This window comes from Apteryx mantelli, chromosome 1 (assembly GCF_036417845.1).
Source record: "Apteryx mantelli isolate bAptMan1 chromosome 1, bAptMan1.hap1, whole genome shotgun sequence".
Classification (NCBI taxonomy): Eukaryota; Metazoa; Chordata; class Aves; order Apterygiformes; family Apterygidae; genus Apteryx; species Apteryx mantelli.
The window spans coordinates 221,219,711-221,232,494 of NC_089978.1; the positions used below are offsets into that span (position 1 = coordinate 221,219,711).

Below are 12,784 nucleotides of genomic sequence, written 5' to 3' on the forward strand. Positions count from 1 at the left end.
ACAATTTATTGAAGGAGGCAATAATAGACACCGGGGGGGGGGGGACGGGGGGGACGGGGGGGTCCATGCTCTGCTACTCGACTGGTTTTGTCCTTTTTTTTGGGGGGGGGGGGGTGGGGAGGGGAAAGAAAAAACCCTCCGGCTAAAAAAGAGCGTCATTTCATCGCCAAAGAAACACCGACTTTAAAGCCACCGACATCTTCACAAACGACAGTTAAAAAATAATACTTAATTAAAAAAATAACCGACTGGAGAGCCAGGACTGTTTCTATGGAAATAATATTCCCCCTTCCCCTCGGCCGAGTACAGAAGAAACGTATACAAAGAACAGCTGAGATTTTTCCCCCGTATAAAACAAGTCAATACAAGAATCCGAAAACTTCCTCGCAGGCGGAGCGAGACGTGGGGAACTTTGTCAATGGCCGCTTGGAAATAATAATAATAATAATAATAAAAAAAAATAAAATTAAATACCATGCACAACCGCACGCGCCGCGGGGGGGCTCGGCCGGGCAGGAGGGAGGGAAGGGGGTGTTTTTTCGGGATAAGCAAAGGTTTGGCCCATCGGAAAGTCAAGTAAAATCAGTCCCCAGCGCCGCCCCGGATGCCTTTCCCTCCAGCGAGGGTTTTGGGGTGAAAGCACGGAGCGGCGGCAGGGCCGCGCTCGGAGCTGCCCACGGAGCAGGCGGCTCCGGAGGGGTCCCCCGACGGCAACGGCTCCCGCCACGGCCAAGCAAAGCGTTCCCGCGCATCCAGGCAAGGAGACGGGGGTCACGGGATGAGCGCCGGCGCTGCCGCGGCGGGTCCCGGCGTGGGGACGGCTCCGGGTGGCTCTCTTCCGAAGGAAATCCCGCGGGAGCGCGGGAACGTGGCGCGGCAGGAGCGCGGGAACGTGGCGCGCCGCCTCCATCCCTCCCTCCCTGCCTCCCTCCCCACCGCGGCCAGAGCCCCGCTAGAGACTTTCCCACTTCTGTCCCAAATCCACAAACGGGAAAAAATTAATAATAATAATAATAATAACAAAGCAAAAAGTGGGAAACGGCAGGTACGTTGCAATAGCGGAGAAGGACGAGGAGGTCACCGGCGCGGCCGGAGGGAGCGAGCGGAGCCGGCTCTCCGCGCCCGCCCCGCCGAGGAGCCTTTTCCCAACTCTCTTCCTTTTCCTTTTTTTTTTTTTAATTTTTTTTAATTATTTCATACAAAAGTCCACGTTAAAATCTTTGAAACCTAATGGGCGAAGCGGCGGCGGCGGCGGCTCCCGCGCGGGGTTGGGGGGGGCTTTTGTTTCGTTTCGTTTCGTTTCGCTTTGCTTTTTTTAAATCTCCTCGGAATGAAAGTCCCGTCGCGATTTGGCTTCTCACTCCTACGAGATCAGAGTGGCGCTACAAAAATGCACTTAACACACATCCGCTGCTATTCTTTTTTTTTTTTTTTTCCTTTAAAAAAAAAAAGGTTAACAAAAACCTCTGCTTCCAAAGCCGGGAGACTCCGTGCCACCTGATCGCATCTCTGGAGAGGCGTAAAAAAAGTATTCGCGTAAGAGACGAGGGAAAAAAAAAAACAAAAAAAAAAAGACCAAGAATCACCGTGATCGCGCCCCGGCCATCGTCACTGTTCCAAGGTCACCACTTCCACCGCCTGCCCGTCCATGGTGACGGCACTGTCTGCTATCCTCGTGGTGACGGGCGCCATCGCCACCTGCACCGGGCCGTTCCCCTGCGCCAGGCTGGTCACCACCGTCTGGTACATGCTGACGGGGATCTGGACGAGGCCTGCGGAGACAAAAAAAAAAGGGGGGAGCGGGGTTGGGAGGGAGCCGGAGGCCGGGCCGCGCCGTTCCCCCAAGGTCGCCGGTCAACCGCGGTTGAACGAACGGCGCCGCTGGGCCACCCACGCTGGAGGAGGCCATAAGCTAGGAGAGAAGGTGGCACTCGGGAAGCTCTTGGGGCTTCTTCTTCTCGGGAAGCTGGGGCTCATCCTCGGTCCTCGCCGAGTCCTCCTGCCTTCGCCCCGAGACGGGCAGAGGTGACGGCGAGGCACGGGAAGGGCGGCGCGAGGCCGCTGCGCCTTGCCAAGCCACGCCGGCTCCAGGAGGCAATATCACACGCACACACACACCCCTATATATATTTTTATATATTCACACACCTGTCTGTCCAGAGAAGGCCAGAAAGAAGTACGGCCGGCCTAGGTTTAGGGTGAAGCTTAGCTTGGATGGACCTGCGTCACTGGAAAAAACGTGCTGTGAACGTGACATGCCACCTGCCGATATTTGGTGTCAAAAAACCCAGGCGGGTGACAGAGGTAAGAAAGCAAACCAAGTTTCTCAGCCCTTCCCCGCCCATGAGTTGGGTCCAGCACAGTAGGAAATATCGCCATTTTCCTAAGCTTGGAAAAAAGCTAGGAAAAGCGACCAGGAACGCCCGAGTCAGGAGCTCATGGCGCGCTTGCAAAGCTTGGGGCACGTTTCTGGCGGCAGGGCCACGAAGGAAAGCACTGCTGGGACAAACACGATGAGTTTGGGTTAGCCAGGTAACCACCGCCAGGGTAACGACGAAACAGAACGAGGCCCCTGAGGAGAACCTGGTGATGCAAATCATTAAGAGAAGTAGAAAAATTGCAAGAAGGAGCACTAGTACTGCTGGATACGTCTGCGGGCCAGGCAGGGCAAGAGGGGTCTTTGGAAGGGAACCTTCTGCACCTCTGCTGGAAAAAAACCTTTCGGGGTCCACAAATCCAGCCACCAAAATCACATCTCACCCAACATCCCCTGCCAGCACACCATGGTGGTCCCCTCCTAGCTCAGACAGTTCAGGACAGAGGGTTCCTGATTCAGGTGTTCCCAAAAAGAGGAGCGCAGCCTCGTTTGATTCAGGTTTCTGTGGCAGAGACCAGACCTCCGTCCCACCAAGGGCATGGTTTAATAACACGAGGTGGCAGAGCGTGGCTCAGCGTCCTCAGATAACTTACTGTACAGACAGGAAAGCTTATGACTTAATCGTGCTGACCAGGCGGGTGACCGCAGCAGAGAGGGCAGTGGGCTTTGCAGCTCTTTGACATCTCTCAAGATCTTGAGATGCAACGGTTCAACACCTACAGCCATGAATGATGTGGAGTCAGGAGAAGGCACAAAGCTCCCCGGGTGCTTTCTAACAGAGAGGAGTTTCAGGCTACAAAGCATTGAAACGAGAGCTCATGTTTTGCCCTCCCAAAGAAAATCTCCAGTCAGGCTCTCCGACAAAACGTAGCACATCCCAGCTTAAGCTGGTTCTGGCACAGACCTGGAGATCTGGTCTAGGGTCCACCCAAGCCCCCACTTCAGGCCAGCAACCCAACTAGCCCTACAAGTTATTTGGGTTGCTCATCTGGCCAAACGGAGACAGCTGGAGCTCTCTGAAATGACAGTTTACTCCCTGGGCCAACCCAAAGACCAGAGTCACCACAAGCGACTGACTCATCCTCGTGGATCATGGAGAACTCAAGGTTAAAAGCCTGATCCCTCTGGGCTGGTCAAAGGCAAGCATTAGATGATAGGATGGAGCTACTGCCTGCCAGAGGAAGGCGTTATCAAAAGACGGTGAGATGGAAAGCCCGAACGGGGCTTTCTTGGGAAAGGGAGAGCTCGTAGCACCCAAGGTTTGGCCAAGGCTGACCACATCTCGGCCACGGCACACCTAAGAGCAGGGAACTTCTCCGTGAGAGACAGCGACACGCAGATCCCTTTCTGCATGGGATTAAGCTAAATCTCCTCAGCACCTGACGTAGCAGCCTTCCTGGCGGGAGCGGTAACGAACCAAAGGAGGAGACGGGTGAGGGCTGGAAAGTCTGCTCTGCATTAAAGCAGAGACAATCGCCCTTGGGAGAGATACGATTAAACCACTGAGATATTGTAATCAGGTGTAGGATTGGCCCTGCGCTGCATCTGTTCAGACCTGCTCCCTGATTAGCCCTAATCTAGCTGGCATATGTTAATCTAAAGCGTGGATTTCAGGCCCTTTCAATTGTATTAAAAACAGGAAATCCATCAGACAAAAAAAACTTTTCAAGTCTCCGAAAAAAATAAAAGATCTGCAAATCAAGTTGAGCGCTGCCGGGGTGCTCCGTGAGCGGCAGGGCACGCACGGGCAGGAAAACCCTGCCGAAGGGGCGAAGCGGGATCGCGCCGGGCCCCGTGGCGCGGCGCCGCGTCGGCCGCGCGCGGCTCAGACCTGCTCCTACCTGGCGAGCGACGACAGCAGCCGCGATTAATAATGCAGCGAGCGATGCACGCAACGGGAGCCGGCTCGGCGGCGGCGGCAGGCAGCGGGAAGATGCAGCTGGGACGCGTGTTTACTTCCCTTTTGTGAAGGGATTTCCTGCCTACGGCGCTCCGAAGACACACCCGGCCACCAAAAACCCCTCTGGAGGGAGCAGTGCCCGAGGCACAAAGCCCCAGCAGGGGGGTCTGGAGTTGCCTCCCTCCCTCCCGGCCACCAACAACAACCTCCCCTCCCTGCCAGCGCCTCTCTGCTTTGGTTGGGAACGCGAGAACCAGCTCCAGCGAGCTGGTGACAAGGAGGACATCTCCGTGGCGAGCTGGGCTGGAACCAGGCACCAAGGTCTGTCCGTCAACCCAGCCTTTCACTTACCTGCAGCACGCCAGGGAAAGATTTTGTGAAGGATCAGCCAGCTTCGCCACTGCTAGGAAGGAGGCTATCGCACGGCTAAAAGATGGCCAGCACGGCCTGCCAGCCACCAAGGGGAACGGGTGAGAGGACACGAGCAGCCAGGGGAGGAGGAGAGCTGTGGCAGGCCTTACAGGTTGAAACGGGGACCACAAATCAAAGGCTGTGCAGGATTAGAGCTGGCAGGCTCCGAGAAGGCTAGCTGCACTCTAATGCCGGGTCAGATGCTCTTAGCAGCTGCATTTCAGCTGGGAGACTCCAGCGGTCAATAGGAGATAATGCAACTCCTGCTGGTTCAGCAGAGAAGAGGTTACAGCTTACAGAAGAAAAAGGGTAAGGGTTAGGCTAAGCCTACAACTGTGGGGAGCCACAGGCTCCAAAGAGGCCAAAAATCATGTAATGGCTGACAGACATCTTACCCCCAACACGGAGGGTAGATCATCATCAGCATCAGAATTTTTATGCTGTACTGGAGGTGACGGCATAATTAAACCATTATAAAGGACTTTGCGGGGAGAAGGCCACAAGGTGGGACATGGAGAGGTTGAGATGCTTCAGTGCTCTGGAAATTGGTGTCCAAGTTCAGTAGCACTCTAGACATCCAGGACAATCAGTGCTCAAACTGGGATCATTAGTGTCACTTTCTGCCTTACCTTTACACCTCTTCTCCTCCTTTGAGATCAAAACAAGTGCAGCAGGAGAAAGAGATGTACTCCATGCCCAGATGTTGGACACTCCCAGTCCTGCCAGATCTGGAAAACCATCCTATTCAGAGATAACAGGTCCGTCTTTTTTCTCCTGGTACCTCAGGTTGAGTCTATTCCCAAAAGCACATCCTCACCTCCTGTTCAGTGTCTAGTACCACAAAGCAGCTCAGGCTACCTGATAAGTTGCTCAAAGTACACAGATAATTAACTAGCCAAGAAAATCTGATCTTTGATGCTTCGATTCCTTGAACCAGCTATTTCCTGACCATAGATGAGGTGGGATTTACACTACGCTGCATGTTGATAATGTCCATCGCAGTGTTGTTTGTCAACACCTGCAGACAGGGACTGAGGGCACATTCATCAGCAACCTTTGTGGCCCCAAATCCAAACGCCAAGAGACAGAAGCTGACACTCTAGGACCAGCAAACCCAGTCCATCAAGCTTATTTAGGGGATACGTCATTCCAGGGATGAAGCAATCATGATGAATGATGGTTATGATCCACATACAGTGGAGTCCCCAACCAAGCAAATTTGAGACGGTGCTAGGACATACTAGACAAATCAGTTGGCACTAGAAGTATTTCTTGACAGTAAACTTGGTTCCTGGTCAGCCCCATTCTCCCAGCCCCATTTAATTTCTTTTAGCAACATGGCAAAGAAGCAGGCATGACCTATTACTCTTCACAGCTACCAGTTTTTAAAAAAGGGTAGTCATGCAAACAGAAACAAGGTCACATGTGGATTCTGACAACATGGTAGATACCATTGCCTACAATAAAGGTAGCAAAACCACCTGAACTTAACTAAGTGCAGAGCAACAACTGTGTCCTCAAACTGAATCCTGGAGCCATGATCGTTCCTACTCTTACCAGGATAGATAATTGCAGTGCTGCAGTGTTATTGGTGTATCATTGCTAACATGAGAGGACTGTACAGCAGGCATATTAAAAGCTGCCACACCGGATTTTTATAAAATCCACATTGCTCTGCATGGGAAATGATCTGGGCAAGATTTCCAGAAATAACCATCTTGGCCACCTCCCTTTTGGTGGACTAACACAAGAAGCCATCAAGAGGGTGGAAGCACAGGCAAGGGGCATGAGCATGTATCTTCAGAAAAACAAATCAGACCTCTGCAACAAGGTATAAACCTGGTTTATAAACCACCTAAAACAAGGGCTCTCAAAGTCACAGGTTACCCTGCAGAATCTTCTGACTGCAGAGAAGAAGCCTCCACAAACTGAACTTGTACCATGAGATATGAGCTGTTGACATGACATCACGGATGGGGCGTCATCCAATTTCAACTGTGGAATTCAAGCATTTAGGTATCCTCCAAGATCAATGGGGAGAGAGGAAGCAGAAGACATCTCTTAACAAAGGCACCTACATCAGGATAAGACGAGCCATCCCCTGAAAGTACCTCTCTCTTTCCACTAACTATTGCTAAAGCATCAATGACTAACTCAAATTAGACATCTTTTAAGACAAGGTGATGATTGGAAGGATTTTCACCATCTAAAATGGCTTGCTGACAGATCACAAAAACCCCGTGCAGTTATTCCAGCTCTGGCAGCTTTCTAGGCACACATCGGTCCCAGCCTCCTCTCCTCTCTGTGCTCTTCTTTTCAACACACAAAAATTGTTCCAACAAATGATAATTTGAAAAAAACTGTAGTCCTTACTCTGTTTGGTGACCTCAAGCATACCTCAAAGATCATCATCTGTCTTTTCAAGAGTTATTCTGGTCAAAATCACAACAAAGAGACATTTAACACAAAGTACCTGAAGTTTCGGTAGCAAAGCTGAGTCAGGGCAGCTCACAGATGGAGCACTAAACTGAGCGTTGCAATCTAGCAGGCTCCAGCATAGCCTTGACTTTTCCTTGGAATGGAAGATAAGCACAAGAGACAAAATGAGATGCAACACTTCCATCCCATCCCATTGCATGGGATGTAGGAAGGACACAGCAGCCCAGAAGCCAGTCTTCTTCCCTGCACCACCTCCATCTTCAAGATCACACCTCAGCCTCTCAAACTGTCCCTGTGTGTCACCTATCTGCTTAACATCATCAGTGACTCGGTCTTTCCTTAGCCTTGGCCATCTCGTCTACTTAAACAAGCTTTCCTCTGTTCATTCAGAGGACAAGCTGTGTCTTAGTGGCCCATAAAGCCTGGCTGATCTGGCACCTCCAGCCCAATGCCATCAGAACTGCATGGGCCAGGTTTGCAAAACCATGCTTACACAGCTCATTTTTTTTTCTCCTTTTAGCTTCAGCAAAGGCCATTCGATGTTCAGCATTTTCAGAATACTCATTTGGAAGCCAAGATGTTGACTTCAAACCTAACTTTGGGCACTTGTATTCTGTTTATCCTCAAGTCTTGGTCAGAGACTGACCTTCCATCTCTATCTGCAAGAGGACAGCTCACTGCACTGACATCTTACTATACCTTTCTGTTTTCCTTTTCTCTACAAGCAGGGAGGAGTCACAGCTCAGCCAAGATCTGGAGGGCCTTTGGCTTCATCTCCCTTATTCCTTGGCCTTTCACCTTTGCCTCTATGGGAGAGGAAGGCAATCCATCCTCACAGAGGGACCACGCAGTTGCTTGCGGCTCCTTTCAGCAGCCCACGGCAGGGCAGGCATGCTTGTGCCTCCCACTTCGTTCAATATACAATCCAAGAGAATACACAGACACATTTTTCATCCTGGAGAGAGAGCCTAAAGTACACCACACTCCTTTGTCAAGTGACTAACAAGATCCCTGGAGAGAATTTTTTTATTTTATTGTTGTTCTTTTGGGATGTTTGGAGGTTTGTTTGGTTTTGTTTTTGTTTTTTTTTAAGTTGCAATGCTTTGATACAAAACAGTGGGGATGGGAGGCTGCTGATTTACAGGAATCTCTGTCCCTGGAGAGGACAACCCAACCTATTAAGTGACATACAGAAAGGGACGGAGCGGTGCTCATAGAATTATCTCCTCTGGAGCCTCAGAACTTTCATGGAAAGAGAAAGAGGCCTCAGCGAGCCAACCCAATACTCAAACTCTTCCCTGGCACAGCAAAGACCCATAGTCTTCAAGAAGTGGAGACAAACAGCTCCTTCACTGATGACACTTCCCAACTGCCATGCATGTCTCTCTTTCCAGCCCCTTCCGGACAGACCAGAAGTCTTCCATTTGCAATTATCTATAGCAAGGATAGTAACATAAGGAAAAATTTATAGTTATTCTTAACGTTGGAAATGATTACTTTAATCTGAAATCCTGGGTCTGTCATTTTGTTCTTATATTCATGGGGCTGAAAACTGTTTTCTTCTTTGAAGAAAAAAAAGAAAGAGAAGAGGGCGTTTGGGAAAGAAGGTAAAGCAGCAGTCTGGTATCCTCACGGTGGACTAGCCTCATGCCTTCAGCCCTTAAGCCTTACATAAGGTTACCTGTCCCTCCCTCTCCTCTCCGTAGGGTGCTCAGGGTGAATTTAAAACTCGATAACAGCAGGACCTGGACATTGGCTCAGCCAGAATCAAGCTGTGTCTGTATTATGTATTACATACGAAGCTCGGTTCTTACACAGCCTAACACACAAGTTCTGGGTTTCTGGTGCAAGTCGCTCTAAAACCAAGTCAATTTTACGTGTAGAAGGTGAGGTGAGGAACATGTGAGCAGGAGACTAAACAGGCATGTGTCTACCTGTGAACTGAAAGCTTTTTTACCCGGACTGCACAGGCGAAAGCTTAGCGAATAACCCTTCTAAGCTTCCTTGCTCAGCTGGCTTTGCTGCAGAGTGAAGGGCACACCTGATAAGATTAGCAGTCTATCATGGTCAATCAAGTATATAGGAAATATAGTTAAAAATAGAGAAAGTACGCAATGCCTAATGTCTGCTCAACTTGGAATTCTCTTCTTCTACAATCCGTTTTCTGGTAAGAAGTAGGAAGCTATTTCAGACGGAGCAGACAGGTGTAATTAGTGCAAAGCTTCTCAGAAAGTAGAGATGATAGGAAACACCCAAGAAATTAGAGTCCGCTCCTCTTCTGATACATCAGTTATTAAACTGATGACTGGACAGAAGGCCAATATAGCACCTTAAAGCGTCTGGGCAATCACCTGATAGGTGATCCCTCTTATAGTTTGCCATAAGGACTTTGCTAACTTCCCTGCTGTTTCTTGAGAAGTCCAATAATTATAGTACAAATTTCTATCTTCTCTTCCATTTTAGAAGTTTTCAGATTAATTACTACAGAATCCTATTATACTTCCTATAGAAAAGTGTACTCATTACCTATTGAAATCTCCAGGGTCCCTTCTGGAGGAAGAATTGTGTATCATCTTGACTGATTTTATCCTACCTTTGAAACAGTCTTTAGGATCCTACATTTTCTACAGAGTTTATTAAAGGCAACTGTAAGAACTAAGGCAGTCCCGTCTAAAAGTGATAAAATCTTATATTTCTTGAGCTTGAAGGACTAAAGCCCATTTTAGAATAAATAAAGTCATTTGAATTTAAAATAGTTTTTTCTTTTTCAGCACTGAAATAATGTATATTCTAATGAAGCAGATAATTACTTGCCGGAGTTTCTACAGGAATGATACTCCGGGCACCCTCGCAAATCGTAAACAGTGTGCAAAGGGAATATATGGCATATCCAGCTGCGTGCCAAAAGAAAGGTGTCTCCACAGTCTGAAAGGCTGGCGAGCTTCAGCTGCCAGAAGTGTCCGTGGACACACACACAAGTTTTTCTGTCTACCTACAGGGGACAGCCTACCTCTTAGTTTTTTTTTTTATAACTTTCAGCCAGTAGTTTCTTAAAACTGTCGCGAGTTTATTCGAGAGGCTTTTTCCTTTGCATTGCTGTTTTAACTCTGCGTTGCGTCTGCGACCTTTAAAAAGCTGCATTTTACAAATCCAAAAGATCACAGCACTCCCACGACCCCATCCATTGCCACCGTGCCGCTGCCTGGGCGTTATTAAAGACACGTTCGGAGCCCAGCTCCGTCCTCCTCACCGATTCTTTACTTAGGTGACAACTACAGGCGAGCTCGGGGCTGTGACACGGTCGCGCACCCCGCGGGCACGCGTATCTCCACCCCACGGCCAGAACAGCGCTCAGGCGCAGAGCCGGGGACGAGACAGCCATTACAAGATGCCCTGATGCAAATGGATACCCAGCTTCTGATATCCTCCCCTTAAACGTGTGAAAAGAGGGGAAAAAAGACGGATACATCTACCCCTTTTATCCCCAAGAAATACCGTGCACAGCGAGCAGCCAGAAGGAACAAGTGGCAGCAGCAACAGCAGCTGAACCCCGATTTTGGAAACCACCACCACCACCATGAACTCACCTGGGGAACTCTCTGCCAGGCTCCACTTGCAACCTGAGCAGTCTGCTGCTAGGAAGCCTGACGATAAAATGCAAGTGTAAAAGGCTGAGCAAAAGCCAGATACTACAGCTGCGGAGGGCAGTAAGCAGGGTAATTCATGTATTCATGGGAAATAACATCTTTTGGCTTACTGGTCTTTATAGGTGAACTGAAATACAAAACACTTAACGGCCTTCATTTAATTCAGTGTCCACATATGAAGCAACACCATAATATTAGGCACAGTAACTTAAATTTTTTTTGCTTCTATACAGAGCACTACGTGCATAAGTAAGCGGGAGGGAGAGTAAGTGATAGGCGAGTATCAGATGCTTGTAGGTATTTTGCACATATTTAGATGAGCAGCTTAACGGGACCAGAGAGGCCTCACAAGGACGGGCTGCACGGAAGCGAGAGCAGCAAACCCGTCTCACGGAGGCTCGGGCCACCTCCGGTCCTGCTCTCTGCTATTCCCTGCGTAACAAGGGACGAGACACGAATGAGAGGCAGAAACGCCTGCCAAGGTGGCACTTCTCTTTATCCCAAGAGCACCAGGCTAGAAAGATCACGAAATCCAGGCGCTCGGCCTCACCGGCCTCTGAAAAGAGCCCAGCGTATTTTTAAGGCTGCAACAGACATGGATCTAAATGAGTTTCACAAGTTCGTAGACTGCACGATAGATCACATGTGAACATGAACATTAGCATATACTACAGAGCATTTAACACATGGAGATATAAAGCAGCTATTGTTCTGGTAGTAAGGTAATACGTAACCAGATAGTCTCTGGCTTCATCTAAAAAACATTTTCCCAGCATTTCCCTGACTCGTTCGGCAGGAACTTCTCTTTGCTGCAACAGAGTGCAGCATTCATGGCCAACAAACGGGTCCAAAATTACGGCTTTTCTCCTTCAGCGCCACGTTCCTGACTCGAGGCCCCTGCTTTACCCTCGGCAACGCCAGAACTTGCCCTGTCCGTCCTGTCTCAGCCCCGTGCCCCTGGGCGGGGGGAGACCGTCGCGCTCTCGACCCAAGACAGCTGATGTGAAGTTGCGGGCAAGTGAAGGTTTTGGAGGACCAAAAGCTCTGGAGGACCTCCTCCACCGTGCGAGGGAGTTCAAAGCTTGACCTTGCAAATGCAGAAAGCTGCAACTCTCGCGCCTCGGGTCTCTGCTGGGACCTTACCGTGTGCTAGTCACCGCACTAGCTGCGATGAGGGAGGTAAGCACACATCTTTTTCCTCGGGAAAAGAGGTCTAGACACAACCTTTAGGGTCCTCCTTCCTCTACTTCAAAGCATAGCCCTTAAATCCAGCTATGCAAGCATCCTTGCTGCAGAGCAGCACACGCCGTCGTCGCGATGGCACCGGGCGTCCCCGCGCTTCGGTGCCCGCAGCCCGTCTCCTTTACGGGCCCAGGGACCCGCTTGGCCCAGATGCGCCCCTTCCCCTGGCGCACCTTCAGCAAGGTAAGCAATAAATCACGGCGAGCCCACAGTTCAGAGCCGGAGCGTGTCATGGAAGGAGCAAGTTTTTACAGTCCGCATTCCTCCTTTATTTTTTTTTTCCACGCACCGCCGTCTCCCGCCGCCCGGGCTGCGCGGCAGGTGGGAGAGCTTCCCACCTCTCGCTCCTGAGAGCACTTATTCTTGGTATGCTACTGCCTCTGGCAGATTCCTCGCTTTTAAACTCTGCACATCTGTTGATTAAAAAAAAAGAAAAGAAAAGAAAAAAGAAAAAGCTTGGACTCTGGCCCGGTGCCCGAGACACGGAACATGTGCGCATCGGGGCAAAGCCCGAGCCGCGGCGGCCGGGTGCTGGCAAAGGCAGGCAGGCTGGTAGCGCCCGAGGAGAAGGCAACGACGCTTGCAGAGAGAGGGATGATCGTGGGCGCCCCACCAGCCAGGAGCCTCGAGACGCTCCGTCCCTGCGGGTCTCGCCCCGGGCCCATGCGGACGAACGCCCCAAGAAGAACCAAGCGGGCGCTGGGGTAACCGCCGGCTCGCGGGGGCATGCCAGGACCGGTTGCGAACCTGATCCATGAGCAGGGCGAA

The 12,784-nt window shown here is 50.3% G+C and overlaps 1 protein-coding gene across 1 annotated transcript in view; it reads right to left on the bottom strand.

The window, feature by feature from the left end:
* Positions 1 to 1,416: 1,416 nt before the first annotated feature.
* NRF1 (nuclear respiratory factor 1) overlaps positions 1,417 to 12,784 on the bottom strand; it is a 67,172-nt gene continuing 55,804 nt past the window's right edge. The window contains exon 11 of the mRNA XM_067317593.1: positions 1,417 to 1,772. Coding sequence (XP_067173694.1) covers positions 1,609 to 1,772 — 164 coding nt within the window. The 3' untranslated portion in view covers positions 1,417 to 1,608. The remainder of the gene's footprint in view (positions 1,773 to 12,784) is intronic.